Source organism: Dermochelys coriacea, chromosome 2 (assembly GCF_009764565.3).
Source record: "Dermochelys coriacea isolate rDerCor1 chromosome 2, rDerCor1.pri.v4, whole genome shotgun sequence".
NCBI classification, from domain to species: Eukaryota; Metazoa; Chordata; order Testudines; family Dermochelyidae; genus Dermochelys; species Dermochelys coriacea.
Window position 1 is genome coordinate 18,903,985 of NC_050069.1, and position 16,060 is coordinate 18,920,044.

General features: G+C 38.8%; 1 protein-coding gene across 9 annotated transcripts in view; it reads left to right on the forward strand.

The window, feature by feature from the left end:
- The window catches only part of ASAP1 (ArfGAP with SH3 domain, ankyrin repeat and PH domain 1), a 398,854-nt gene that overhangs the window by 272,167 nt on the left and 110,627 nt on the right, over nucleotides 1–16,060 (forward strand). For 7 of the 9 annotated variants that reach the window (XM_043507340.1, XM_043507342.1, XM_043507345.1 and 4 more), the window contains 2 exons: nucleotides 976–1,076; nucleotides 4,550–4,619. In XM_043507340.1, coding sequence (XP_043363275.1) covers nucleotides 976–1,076; nucleotides 4,550–4,619 — 171 coding nt within the window. Of the gene's footprint in view, nucleotides 1–455; nucleotides 465–975; nucleotides 1,077–4,549; nucleotides 4,620–16,060 lie in introns of all 9 variants that reach the window. The other 2 variants (XM_043507341.1, XM_043507339.1) reach the window with 1 other exon arrangement.

Genomic DNA, 16,060 nt, shown 5'->3' on the forward strand with positions numbered 1-16,060 from the left:
CCTGAGGAAGAGCTCTGTGTATCTAGAGAGCTTATCTTTCTCACCAACAGAAGTTGGTCCAATAAAAGATACTACTTCATCCATCTTGTCACTCTAATATCCATGTACCGACATGGGTACAAGAACACTGCATACAACAATGTTATTAGTATCCTTCCATGTTCCAATTAAATATTAAAAGATATTTTAATTACAAACCACTAAAAGATAAACAAGTACAGTATTTTACCATGCTCTGATGTTACTTGGCATTAGGCTAATAAGTGTCTAAACAAAGAACTGTGTTGTTTCTTCCTACTAATTAGTGCTATTTGCAAAAATGACTGTCGATTGTCTTTTTAAATGTGGAAGCTGCAGAATATATGTTCAGGAGCACATTATTTTCCAAAATTAATTCTCTTTTTAAATTCTTTGCTTTTTCTTTCCTATGTTGCTTTTGCCTTTCCTGATCGAAGGCTAGGAGAGTAAGTCAATGTTTTAATAAGCCCTTTGTTTTTCTAGTGAATTTGATGACATTTTTATCACCCTACTTGTTTCTTTCATTAGTTTTTTTAAAAATTATTTGAGAAGATTCCATTTATTAAAAAATATGTACAGTATGTGTATTTTTAAACTTAATTAAAATTGAGGATGATTACTGGTGGTGTTTCCTATATAATTGTGCGTGTAAAACTTACTTGCTTTCTTTTAGCAATTTATGATGAGCCTTTTTAATTCCTTCATTACCTTGGGATACACACCTGCATTCTTTATATACTTAAAATTCAGAGTTTTGAATATTACATTACCTGATCATGTATTTATTGTGGAGTCCATAACTAGTTATTAAACTTCTTAGCTGGATTCCTTGTTTGAAAAATCTGTTATTACGTAAAGTGGGAGGAGGTGGGGAAGGAGAAGTAAACTACGATCAATGTGAGATCTTGTTACATAATGACATTAAAGTTTTTGTAATGGCTTTTTCCCCTTCTATAGGATTCCCAGAGCAGGCAAGGAGGATATAGTATGCATCAGCTTCAGGGAAATAAGGAGTATGGAAGCGAGAAGAAGGGTTATCTCTTAAAGAAGAGTGATGGGTATGTAGTTGGAGTATATAATATACTAATATGAATTGTTTTATATAATTGATCACCATCAATATACAGTGTATGCACTGAATTTTTTGAGCTTGTACATTTTAAAAACATACATGATTAAAAGAATTCTCTTAATTTACTGATTAGAATGCTTGCATATCTCATTTGTGAAGTGCTTGTTTTCTCTTTAGACATTGTTAAAACTTAGAATTTATGAAAACTATTCAGAGACAAAAAGTCAATGTTGTTTGGTATATCAATTCATGTGGTGTGTAACATAGAGACATCTGAATCACACTTCATGGAGATATGTAAAACTGTAACTTCTCTGTTAAATTTTTATTACTTGTCCCATTGGATGTGCAGAAGATGTTTACTTACCCCATTTGATATCATTTAGTGCTCTTGAAAATCCAGAATTTCTACGTTTGAACATAAGCTACTAGATTCAGATACTTCTCAATTCATATTATACACAATTTTAACCCTTTTTGAGACATACTTCTCTGGACCATTTGAGTAAAGTTTTCAAAAGCACCTTGGAAACTTAAGAGCCTAAGTCTGTGTTTCAAAAATGACTTCGGTCCTTAGGACCTAGCTCTCTCTGAGAGCTGCTCAATTTTAAAATGGGACTTAAGCTCTTAAGTCAGTAAGGCACTTCAGAAAACGTTACCCTTTATAAATAAAAATACAATGGTTAAAAATTGAACTTTTTCGTATCTAAATGTTTGATTTCAAATTCTTGATTTTCAGGGTCATAGCATTAACTGTAAATTGAATACAATTTGTGCATCTGTAGAAAATAGAGAGAATTATAGTAGTTTATAGGCCAAATCTGCAAGCCTATACTCAATCAAGATGTTCCATGGGCTTCAGTTAGCCAACTAATGAAAGGCATATTCAAATGAGCAAGTGTTTGCTAGGTTCAGAGTTTTAATTTGTAATATTTATATTTTATTTACCAAAAAGTTATTACTTCAAGCAATTTGAATGTAGCATTAAGGATGAAAAAATAAAGCACTCAAAGATCAGGAAATGCATATCTAACTTTAAAAATGTAACCTTAACTCTTTCTCCCTATGCCAAGACCTTAAAGAGGTTCTCTCTTTGTATTAAGTTATTAAAAATGTTTATTAAATTATAAACTGGAATTTCTTGCAGAATCATACATACAGATTTCATGCATATCTTATTTTCTAAGTATCATCAGTATCTACAAATAAAGCAATTTAAAAAAGTTTTAGTCGTTTTAGAATCCTTAACTATTCTGATGTCACCAGTCATTTCACATAGGATATTAAACCAGCTGCAAGAAGATAATTGCACTTTTCTACAGACATGAATAATATTTTAACCAAACCTTTGTGACTTAGAAAAAAATCCAAACTTTAACATTTGAAATCTGAAAAATAGTCAGACCTGCAGTTGTTTAACAACTTGAGTCATTTTTAGTGCTGGGGCATCAGAAAAGTAAACGTCCTAACACTAAGGTTTTAAGATTTTATTATTATGAAAGAACAGTCTGACTTCATTTTATTACCTACATTCCATCTGGGTGGTTCTTTTGTTAGCTTCACTTATTTTGTTTCTTTGGTGACAAAAAACGCACAGCCACTGTGTGAGAGATCTGTCAACCAATAATTCTTTTTCTTTTTAATGCTCCAAAATTTTCAGACATTGCTGAGTTCTTCAACATACATAAATTATATAAAACAGATTACAGCAGTCACCTCTTTAACAACTTTTGTATTAGCTGGGATGATAGGGTGAGGAATCGGAAGACAGGCCATATTAGTGTAATGACAGGTTTCAGAGTAACAGCCGTGTTAGTCTGTATTCGCAAAAAGAAAAGGAGTACTTGTGGCACCTTAGAGACTAACAAATTTATTTGAGCATAAGCTTTTGTGAGCTACAGCTCACTTCAATGCATCCGATGAAGTGAGCTGTAGCTCACGAAAGCTTGTGCTCAAATAAATTTGTTTGTCTCTAAGGTGCTACAAGTACTCCTTTTCATATTAGTGTAATCTATTCATTGAAAAAATGGAACATTGTGTGGTCATGCAAAATGTTAGATGTGAAATCATAATCCAGATTCTTTATTGCCAGTGTTTTCTGTCTGTAGATACCAGACTTCTTCCCAAAGATAACGTAAGTTGGTGCCCTAGGTATTAGAGAAGTGAAGTCATTAAAAGACCAGTCCAGTCTGTAGTTCATTTACTCCCTCTTAATCTAGTAGCACATCAGGAACAGGAGTTACATCAATCAAGTGAGGGCAATGTAGATAAAAGCAGGAAAGTCTGCAGTACTGTCCCAATGCTCTTGAATGAGGTATTGCTGCTGATGAAAGTTCAGGGACCACTTTGTTTTCCTCTTCTATATAGTGATTTAAGGTATGAATAAAAATAAAAGCCTCAGTAGTGAAAAAAGTAGAAGCTGAACAGCATCTCTTCTTCAGGGAATATAGAGTGAAGACAGCCAACTAACACAGCTTTTATACAGAAATATGTTATTGGGAGAGGATCCAATTTTCTGCTTTGAACCTTCCTAGAACAAATTTAAATAATTGTTTTCTGTCTCTGAAAAATATTAAATGCACAGCATCAAAACTGCATAGCCTTAAGATAATTAGTACTAGAGTGGAGGTTCTTCCTGCTCCCCATCCCATATAAGAGATGAGGAAGCGTTGGAGAATAGGATTCATATAAGCATAATCTATTGAACTGGGAATTTAACTCAGAGAAATCCTAAAAACATTGATTAGAATCCTACTGTAGTTCTATTTTAATCAGTTTAAAATACTTTATAGGCTTAGAAGCACAGGGACTACATGAATGACCAGACAGAGTGATAAGCCTTTTAATGTGCAAACACCTTTTTCAAAGAGAATTTAATTTATGACCTTTCAATCAGAGATAAATCAGGGACATGAATTGTTAACTTTGTGGTGGATATAGTTATAAATTGTTTTTTTTGTTTGTTTTAAAACGTGGAGGCATAAATGAAAAATTTCAGTTAAGCCAAATCAGGTTTGGATTATGTCACTTTTTTGTTGTTTCACATGAAGAATTCTCCTCACCTGGTCAGAAAAGTGAAATTAGGTGTTCGTTTATTTAAAAGTTTCCATCTATTAAACTAATGCAGTTAATGTAGTAAAGCATAAAGAGTAGTGATAAAATTTTCAAAAGTGAATTAGGTACTTCCGCACCTACATTTAATTGAAAATCAGTGGGACTTGAGCTCCTAAGGGCTGAAGAGTCTTTTGAAAATGGGAATGAAGCTCTTTTGAAAATTTTACCTAAATCAGTTGGTTTGATGTACAGTGTGTTGGCTTGCTAATCTATTTTAAATGTAAACAGAATGATAAATGTGTTTATTATCTTTAGCTTCTTTGTCCTCCAAGTTTGTTGTTCAGACAAACTAAAAGGAGCAGTAATTATGTTTGGTTCCTGATATATTGTCCTGTTATTGTTTAGGCTAAGGAAAGTGTGGCAGAGAAGAAAGTGCACTGTCAAAAATGGAATTCTTACCATATCACATGCAACAGTAAGTTGACTTTTTTATACTCCATTATTGCCGTAGTGAATTCAATGAACTCAATCCCTGGGAATCTATTGACTGAATTAATATAGATCTGTTATGTGACTATTTAAAGTATGGTGAATAAATACCTCTTCTACCTAGATCATTTAATGCCTGTTCACTTATTTGTGAAAAATTGAAAACCATTCAGTAAGCAAAATAAATGAAAACATAAAAGATTGATTGAATGATAACATATAATTAATATTCTATATTGTGTATAATAAAAAATCTAGCATGAAGTAGGTTTTTTGTTATATTTGTTCTTTTGTACACACTGACTTCCAAAGTAAATGCTGAACTGTTTAGGCTGCTGGAGCCTTTTAAGATTTTACCATGATTTACATGAAACAGCTTGTTGTTAGAGCTAATTCAATAATAAAAATGTATTTGTATTTGGCAAGTGGCAAAATTTGTTGGAGAAATTATTCACAATGAATATGTCATCTAGCTTTACTTTGTTAGAGATGTTGCTAACTTCCAGGTTTGAGTCATCTAGCTGTTGCTGGGACTTGATGGGAACAACTGAAATCAACAGACAATATTAAAGAGCACATCTTATTCTTTGCACGTTAATAGTAGTAAAATTTGCCCAACAAACTGCAATTTTTTACTTCTTTTATAAATAAAATTAGACCATATAAATAGTATCACATTGTTTTGCCTATCTATCCATTGGAATAGAGCTGTTCCCAAGTGTTTGGGGCTTATGTTACAGATGAGTGGGGTGCAACAGTCTGATTAATGTATTGATTTAGTAAACACTTTCACCTGTTCTGGAGATTTAGGAAAGATTCCCATTACTTTCAATGGACTTTAGGATGTGGCCCTTAAATATCTTGTGCCGAATAATGTTAGTCCATGGGCAGTTACAACAGATTAACCAAGAAAATGTTTTCCTTGGCAAGTGAATTGGTGTTTAATATATTTATACTGAGGTGCTAATATTAATTTTAAAATATTTTAATAGAACATTCGTACCCAGTTTTAACAGCTGGAATCACATCCTCAATTGCTTTTGTGAATTACATGTTCATCTTACCTATGATTATTATAGTTAAGTGTCAGTCAGATCAATTATGTTCTTGACCTATTTTTTCCTTCTCCCATAGGCTGCTACATAAAAATATATTCTTCACTTTTTGTGTTCAGGTAGCAAGTGGGGATGCTACTCAGACTTCTGTGCAACATTAATCAAACTCCATAAAGGAGGCAAAGTTTGTCTTCGGATCTCACTCTGAATATACAAATGAGTCTATAATTTGATCTATAAGCTTGAACTTCTTCCATTCACTTTGGGCAATGATCTCATCACATCTCTTAAATTAGGCAGGTTGAGGCCTGATTGGTATTTGCATTGGTTCTCAGCTAGAACGGTGGTATGATGTGAGAACCTCAATAGAACAAAAGATGATGATGATGCAAGATGCCTTTTAGTGATAGATCCAGAGAGTTCAAACTGTTTAGCTTAACAAAGAGAATATTAAGGGGTGACTTAATTACAGTCTATAAGTATTTACATGAGAAACAAATATTTAATAATGGATTCTTCAATCTATCAGAGAAAGGTTCTACACAATCCTGTGGCTAGAAGTTGAAGTTAGACAAATTCAGACTAAAAAAAAGGCATAATTTTTAAATGTTAATTAACAATTAGAACAGTTTACCAGTGGTTGTGGTGGATTCTCCATCACTGAAAATTTTTAAATCGAGATTGGATGTTTTTCTAACAAATATGCTCTAGGAATTATTTTGGAGAAGTTCTATGTTCTGTGTTATACAGGAGGTCAGACTAGATGATCACAATAGTTCCTACTGGCCTTTGAATCTATGAATTTGGTGTTGCTGAAACAGATGGTGACACTTTTCCCTGTAAGCCAATGTTAAGTTTATAGTGCATTGTGCTGGTGGAGGTGCCATCTATCAGATGAGGTGTAAAACCTGGTCTTTACCACTTCAGGTAACTACAGATTCCAGATCTTTCGCAAGTATTGGAAGGGGTGTTATTGTGACTTTTAATCATTTCCAGTTGGCTAATTTCATTCTTCCTACACAAAAACACCTTAAGATATTTTTTGCTTTACTGAAGTGGAGAGTTGTTGTATGCTGTGAAATGACTGGTATCTTCTACCTCAGTGATGATAGCATTTGACCAGTGGAGGAAGTGAGATGTGTGAGTTTTAATTCATAAAATCAATTTGTAAATGTTGTAAAGGGCTTTGTAAGACAGATTCCATTTAGTTATTATTTATTATTATAATATACCACCATTCTTGAGATTAATATCTTGGCAAATGACATATAATACAGGATTGGTGTTCCAATGTTGGTATAGGTTCATACGCTGATATTACTTGTACTGGCATTGCTGAAAACTTGTCAAATCTCACATTGCTGCTGGCACAGTGTATCTTCACCAGTACCCCTGCTAACTCAGCAAGTGACAGAGACTCCTTTTCACTTATCTAAATTACAGTAGTTCTATCATAGCTCCTGAAAGGGAAATCTCTACAGGAGCTTCAATGCCTTCTCCTGAATTTGCAAGTTTTTATTTGATAATTAAGCAACAGGATAAAAATTGATTTTGAACACTAACTTAAGAAATATGTTATGATTATCTTTCGAGAGGAAAAGCACAAAAGAATGCCTGATTCATATTCAGGTAAGAATATCAGCCTGCTCATTTACCCACCTGTGTTTGCTTAGTTATAGGGACTGTTTATTTAGATGAATAAATAACAGGATGACAAATGATTTCTCATAATGAACAATTACAGTTATCTGTCACGAAGGAAGTTATTTGCAAGGAGTTTTTCCTCAGTGAACCAGTTCTCAAATCCTTCCAAAAAATTGTTAGTTACTCTTGGCAAAATAGGTATAAAGACCCAAAACCGATCACAATAATTTGGATTGCAGCTTGGGTATGAATTAAGCCTATGTTTACTGCTTGGTATTTGATTTCAAACTGCCCCCCCATATCTGATCCAGAGTAGTTTTTTCAGGAGTTGTTTGACTTAAGGCTTACAGTTGACCATAGGACAAAGTTAGTTCCAGTACAATGTTAAATCTGATGTCTGATCACAACTCGTATTGAGTAGTCCACAGCAAATTCCCTTATTGCTATTCTAGAGAAATTTAAATTTAAATTCTCTAGCTTCCATATTTTGGATGATTTCATTCTTACAAAATCTGTAAACTTTCTCTCAAGGTGTGTGAAAATGTTAGAACAAACTAATGCTGATTCATAAGTGATAACTGTAGTCCACGTAAAACATAAAACGCCTTCCCAGACTAAGCCTTAAGAAACCTTCTTCACGTTTATCTACTTTTATTGGTTAAGATTAGGCTGTTACTCATATTCTAACTAGCTAACTTACCAGGAGACTCAGTTTGCTAAAGTGACAAATGCCTGCCATGCTGAACTTCAATTGTAATACATATAGAGATCAAGAACTGATTGACTTGTCCTTCTTAGTCTTTATACTTTTAAAACTGTATTCCTAGTGGTCATCACCTCCTTTAGTAGAGATAGCAAGTTGCAGAATTTGACAGCTGACATTTTTCCTTTCAAAGATATGAAGACAAGATAGTTAATGTTCTTGCTTTGAGATCTTCCCCAAAATACTATATTCTACAGATTTCATATAAACCAAGAGAGTTCTGAGCTTGTGCTTGTCGTCCCTCCCGTCCCTCCCCCCGGCCAGTCTCAGTAAACCTAAGATGGCTTTTCCCTTGCAAAGACTCAAATGTAGGTCCCTCTGACTTGAAATTGTAGAAAACTAAAATTGCAATAAGGCCGAAATGCTATGAGATTTATTTTATATATAATATTTTTTGTATAACTTGTTTTCATGAGATAATGGCTGCAATCAGGTATAAAAGTTAGGTTACTATTTTTACAGCATCCAAAAACATGCTTGGTGCTTTACAGTACAATAAAGTTACGATATGATGAGACATGAAAGGAAACAATTTTGAAATTTGGAAAAAATTTTGAAGGAGAAATTAGTTAAGGATATTGAAGTCAATGGTAAATAGGACAAAATACAACATGGTTTTACAAAAGGTAGATAGTGCCAAACCAACCTAATCTCCTTTTTTGAAAAAGTAACAGATTTTTTAGATAAAGGAAATGCAGTGGATCTAATTTACCTAGATTTCAGTAAGGCATTTGATACCGTGAAAAAAGCTAATGCGGTTTTGGGATGCATCAGGAGAGGTATTTCCAGTAGGGATAAGGAGGTTTTAGTACCATTATACAAGGCACTGGTGAGACCTCATCTGGAATACTGTGTGCAGTTCTGGTCTCTCATGTTTAAGAAGGATGAATTCAAACTGGAGCAGGTACAGAGAAGGGCTACTAGGATGATCCGAGGAATGGAAAACTTGTCTTATGAAAGGAGACTTAAGGAGCTTGGCTTGTTTAGCCTAACTAAAAGAAGGTTGAGGGGAGATATGATTGCTCTCTATAAATATATCAGAGGGATAAATACAGGAGAGGGAGAGGGAGGAATTAAGCTCAGCACCAATGTGGACACAAGAACAAATGGGTATAAACTGGCCACCAGGAAGTTTAGACTTGAAATCAGATGAAGGTTTCTAACCATCAGAGGAGTGAAGTTTTGGAATAGCCTTCCAAGGGAAGCAGTGGGGGCAAAAGATCTATCTGGCTTTAAGATTCTACTTGATAAGTTTATGGAAGAGATGGTATGATGGGATAATGGGATTTTGGTAAGTAATTGATCTTTAAATATTCAGAGTAAATAGGCCTAATCCCCTGAGATGGGATATTAGATGGATGGGATCTGAGTTACCCAGGAAAGAATTTTCTGTAGTATCTGGCTGGTGATTCTTGCCCATATGCTCAGGGTTTAGCTGATTGCCATATTTGGGGTCGGGAAGGAATTTTCCTCCAGGGCAGATTGGAGAGGCCCTGGAGGTTTTTCGCCTTCCTCTGTAGCATGGGGCATGGTTGACTTGAGGGAGGCTTCTCTGCTCCTTGAAGTCTTTATACCATGATTTAAGGACTTCAATAGCTCAGACATAGGTGAGGTTTTTCATAGGAGTGGGTGGGTGAGATTCTGTGGCCTGCGTTGTGCAGGAGGTCAGACTAGATGATCAGAATGGTCCCTTCTGACCTTAGTATCTATGAAAAGAAGAATAAAAAGATGTCTATGAAAAGAAACAAATTGAGGAAGACAAATATAGAATGGAAGCATCATGTAGAAAAGCAGCATAAGCTTCCCCTGCTGATTACTGCATCAGTCCTGACCTAAAAGGATTATCTCTAGGGATAAGAAGATAGCTCAGTCTCCAAGCCTATCCTAAGCTTGGTCTCTCTGCTGTGTCTGGCAACAAAGATGTCATTTATGGGTGCTGGCTTTTGTGATCTAGACACCTATGCATTTCAGTGGCATCATAATAATCCTCTACATTGGGAGGATAATTAAATGATCTCCATTAAAAGTTCAAACATGTTGAAATCAGATAAAGAAGCCAAAGCTGTCAGAAGAACAAATACAGCTCTATGGGTAATGCAGTTTGTTTTCTTTTTCAGGAGTATCTAAGCAAAAATAAGGTGTTTCATTTTTTCTCAGGGCAGTCAGTTCCTTGTAGTTACTAGTCTAGTTATATCATAACCGAAGGGTTTATAAGTAGACATAGAAATATCAAATATATTCAGTGATTATTTCATTCTCAGCAGAAAGTATGAATGATCCATTGTTTCTCTTTCCCGTGTATTGTATTTAAATGTTTACTACACACCACGTTTTCAACATACTTTTTTCTGTGCATGTAATATGCATAGTAATGCCTCCTCCCCCCACCTTAGTTGACTTTCATGAGTCAAATTAAAAATGTAATCTATAACCAGAAAGAGAAGGCATTAAATCTTATGAAGCCTGTCAGTTTTAGAGGTTGAAAGAAGAAAGGTATAGCAATAAAATTTATCCTTTTGGGCATTTTTCTTGAACTAATATGTGAGACATTCCATTTAAGAGTGCAAACCAAGCCAAAGAATCCTTTTTATATCATGTATGCTTCAGTTGGCCTGTTTTGGCCAGGTCTTCTCCATTTTCTGGAGTACAGTGCAGGGCATCTGTCTTGGTTTTAAAATAAAATTAAAAATTGGCCTCCCACCACTAGGGGTTGCAGTAGTGTTGAATGCGTTGGAAGTATGATTGTTCTTCTTCTTCTGTGCAGCTGCCCAGTGGAGCAGAAGCAAAAAGAATGACCACGGAACTGGCAAAAACCTCTCCTGTCTCCACAGTCCCAACCTTCCACATTAATGTTTTAGTGAGTGATTCGGGGTAGTCTCTCTTTCATACACATTTCAGGTATCTCAGGGCTGACTATGACGCATGGATTTCAGGGGAAGGGAAGCAGGCACAAGTAACCTGGTGAGAGAGGAAAACCCCAAACTCTTCCCACTTTGAGATTGGAGGAGCTTTCTTCCTGCAGGATCCTCCTCCACACTGTTCTTGGCCTTCCAATTTCTAATCTGAACTTCTCTTCATATGTTGAGAGATGCCCACTAGAGAATCCTGAATGGGGTTGCAGAGATGCTAGTAGATAAAGGACACAAAGGTGGAGGAAGCTTCATACTACTTCTTCTAGTAGTGTCTCTGTGGGTGCTCCACTGTAAGTGTATGTGTGCTCCTGCCCCTCTAATTGGAGATTTTTGGTAGCAGTGTCCCATTGAGCCCGCGCATGTGCCCTCCCTCCCTCATGGCCTGCCTGGAGGCTATTTAGCACTGCAGGTGAACCTCTCACTTCCTTCTCTACTGCCTTTGGCCTCAGATGGAATGAGCAGTTGTCCCTTCCTTTTCTGTGTCATTAGCATAAGTAGTGTATGTTTTGTTACCTTTTGTTCTCCTTAAAAGCAGTTAGGCTAGTGTGTGTTTTATTTTATTTTATTCCTTTGGGTTAAAAAAAAAAGAGAGAAAGGAAAAGAACTTCAGTTTCCTACCCTGTCTGGGGGCATTCCCTCTGCCCCCAGGCATCTAGTAGACTCGTATTTTTTTTATTTTCAGATTTGCTTGTTTTTTTAAATAAAGACCACGTTCTTCTGCATTCCTCCCTGCTAGAGGATGACAGCCCCCTGTCCAGGGGCATGCCTGGCTCTCTCTGCTCCAAGCAGGGCCTCTCCTGCCAGGAGTCAGTTCCTGTAATGGCCAGACACACACACTGTGCCTAGGAGAGCCTCACAGAAGTGTTTTATTGGCCACAGCTAAAACGGCAGTCCCACAGGAGCTGGGAGCTGAAGTTAAAACTCCTCCATATGGAGAAAACAGGGGACTCCAGTAAGTGCTGACCCTGGATCATCCCTGGAACTTAAAAAGGGGTCCAGTCGTGAAGAGGAGAAGAAGAGGGGGGTGGGGAGGAAGCCACCAGCAGACTCCCTCTGGAAAAGCTCATAAAAAGAGCTCCTCCGAGCAACTGGCCAGCCAGAGGGGTTCCAGTGTGGCCATCTCGGCACCGATCCAAACACATGCATTCTGAGTAGCTGTGGGGCTCCCCAGAGCAGCCGCCTCAGTATGACGTAGGACGACACCAGCGGCTCAGAAGCACAGCACCAATAAGGGGCCCTCTGCTGCGGCACCCTCCACACTGCAACTCTGAAGCAGGCACCTGAGACAGAGTCTCCTGCTGTGAGCTCTGCCCTGCTGTGAGCTCTGCTGTGGCACCATCCCCAGGGCACCGTTGCAGAGATGCCAGGGGCTTCGCAAGTCAGTACTCCCCCTAAGGAGCAGGGACGATTACCGTACTATCTCTAAAAGAGCGGTACCAGGTGCGACAAAACTTCCATCTAGGAAGTGTTCTGAACCTTCCCAACCATCGATACTGACAGCATACTAGAGACACTCCTCTGTGGTACCAAATGAACCCATGGTACTGCATGAGCTCTGGTACCCTGGAGACCTGATGATTCGGGAAGAATCGCAATCCCCATTCCTTGGTATCAGGACCCTGGTATCGAGAATATCCCCGCACCCAGAATCGCTCTTGCCATCAGGCTGTACACTGCCAATACCCCAGTCAGCGCCACCCTTACCCACTGAAGAATCTGACACTGGTCAGGAGGAGATAATTTCCCTGGCCCTCATCGTGGCCCACCGTCACACTACAAGGATCCACCCCAATTCCATCAAGCCAACTTTCAGTCGCGGTATGGGCCCCCTGAGGTAACCCCACCACCCATGCCTGTCTTCTTCCCTCACCCCCCGCCCCAAGGCCATATTGTAATTTTTGGGCGACGTACACACAAACGTCACGATCATCCCAAGTGACTCTCAGGGAGAGTCCACCCGATGGTTTGCTACAGCCTGGCTGTCTGGAGCACCTGAATCAGCGCAGGAGGTAGCTTTTCCACTGGAAAACTGGAAAAAGAACCTGAAGAGGACACTCCCCCTCCGTCACACTTCTCCTCATCTGTCCCAGACGAGGCTGTGCTGCCCACCCCTCGTCACTAGGTGAAGATTTTAAGAACTTTCTGGATGTTACCAAGAGGGTGGCAGACGAGTTGCAGATTCCCCTACAGGAGGTGGCAGATACACATCACAAGTTGGTGGAAATTTTGCACACCACCTTCTCATCTAGAATTGTCCTCCCAATTAAAGAGGCGATTCTAGATCCTACCAAAGTCATCTGGCAGACACCAGCCAGCATCACACCATCCAGCAACAGAGTGTAAACAAACAAAAAACCTACATCTCTACCCAAAAAGACCGACTTTGTTTTCAACATCCGCAACCCAACTCCATCATAGTAGATGTGGTTAACGCATGAAGGAAGCAACATGATGCCAAGTCAGCTCCATACGATCAGGCAGGATGGTGTATTCATCGACAACATTACAGTTTAGAGTCATAAATTACCAAACTGTCATGACCAAATACAATTTTATTAATTATGGGAAACCCAATGTGTTTCTGGAACATTACTGGAAACACAAAAAGAACAGATTCAGACCATTCTTAGAATGGTCAGTTAATAGCCAGACTGGTCCTAGAGACAGCACTGTATGTAGCTGTTACAGCTGCCCTCCCAGTTTTCATGACACCATGACATGACATGGTACTGAGGTGGGTTGTGTTGTTTTGTTTTGGTTTTTTTGGCTACATCTCTCTAGATTGTCCAAAGAGCTACAGACTTCTAGTTTGAAGGGCCAAACTCTTTACGGAGAAGACAGATTTTCTCTCCACATCCTGAAGGATTCTTAGACCATGTTACACTCCTTAGGAATCTACACTGTGGGACAGAAGAGAAGATATACCTCTCAAACACACCACAGGTCACAATCTTCTCAATACCCACCATCTCAGTGCTGTTATGAGCCACAATGTAAGAGGACCAGGACTCAAAAGTGGGAACAGTCTGCACCCCAGTCCGTGACCTCTCAAACTGTCTCTTATAAGTACTTCTGATGAGCTGGTCGAGGGTCTGAACAATGATACCTTACAGCATCAGCTGCCATCTACACACCTGTCACACCACTCAGAAGTCACCTTGTCCTACTTCACAGCAGTTAGGACCAGCTCTAAAGCAAGGAGATTGATTCTGGCCCTGAATCTACAGGGTGCCTACTTCCATATCTCAATACCGAGATTTCCTACTGCTTACCTTTGGGGCAGGATCATTTTGATAGGTTCTCCAAAGGTCTCTTCATTGTAGCAGCATACTAACCCCGGTACAGACACTAGACTTTATCAGCACCAACAAGCGAGAACATTCCTCTTGCTACCCACATTCACCACCCTGGGACACATGTCTCGCTAATATGCTGGGGAGATCACCTACACAACCACAAGGTTCAAGACAAATGGCCTTCCATAGAAATGACCTTACATATCACTTTTTGGGGGCTAAGGGCTGTCAGGAGTGCCTGTGCACACTTTCTGCCTTTCATCAAAAACAACACACAAAGGTCATGATGGACTTAATGTGACATGTATGTTTTGTATAAATCACCAAGGAGCTTCCAGATCTCCCTCCCTCTACAAGACAGCACTCAAACTTTGGAATTGATGCACCCATCACAATGTACTCATCTCAGCTGTCAATCTACCAGGGATACAGAACGTTACAGCCGACAGTCTCAGTTGCAATTTTCTCACGACAGTGAGTGTGTACTGAATTCAGAGGTGCTTCAAGATATATCCACTCTTTGGGGAACCCTAACTATGGATCTCTTCGTTACTTAACAGAACAAGAAAGGTCCTTGTTATTGCTCCAGGACCGGCCTGGGGAAATATTCACTAGCAGTTGCTCTCATCTTCCCACAGGACAGGGCCCACTTGTATGTCTTTTCCCAGTTTCCTACTCTATCCAAGATTCTGTTGAAAATTCAACGAGACAAAGCGAGAGTTATTCTGATTGCCCCTCTTGACCATGGCAACTCTGGCTCCCTTACCTGTCACAGATGGCAATATGCCCTCCTGTTTCTCTTCAGCCCATCCCTCACCTGCTCTCTCAAAACAATGGGCTGACCCTTCACCCCAACCCGCGAGTCCTCCACTTCCAGGCTTGGCTCCTTCTTAGTTCCAAGGCTTAGAGGCAGAATGTTCTGACAAGCTGAAAGATGTGTTGCAACACAACAAAAAGTTGGACACTTGACATACTTATCTACAAAATGGAAACAACTCCAAGTTTGTGTAATTTCAAACACACAGACCCAACCTCATCTTTCCTCCCTCTGATTTTGCACTACATTTTAAATTCTCACTCAGTGCCCTTAAGGTTCATCTTGTGGCAAAATTGGCTTCCCACTTGGTGTTTGCTCACCCACTAATGCATAGATTCTTTAAGGGCATTGGGAATCTCTTCCCATATGTGACACCACCCTGGGACACTCCAGCCTGGGACTTTAACGTAGTTCTCGGGGCTTTGGCTAGACCTCCCTCTGAGTCCAGGGCAACTTGTTCTCTCTTACACCTGTCCATGAAGACAGCATTACTAATTGCCATCACCTCAGCTAGGCACGTAGGAGAAATAGCGTCCCTGATGGCACATCCATCGTTCACGGCCTTTTATTTTTTAAAGACAGAATAACTCTAAGGCCATATCCCAAGTTTCTCCCTACTTGCTCTGCACTCAACAGATCCATCTCCCTGTTTTTTCCCAAAACCACATTGTGACAACTGGGAGATAATTGCGCATATGCTAGATATTAGAAGGACATTAGCATTCTCCTTGGACAGGACTAAGGACTTCAGGAAATCCCCTAAACTCTTCCTTTTGTCCACAGAAAGATCCAAAAGCTCTGTGATATCAGCTCAAAGACTATCCAAATGGGTCTCTAGTTGCATTAATCAGTTATCAAGGGCGCAGCTTGCTTCCATCCAGAGTCCATACTCACTCCACAAGGTCAGTTTCTACCTCAGTCACATTCCGTAGGGATACCC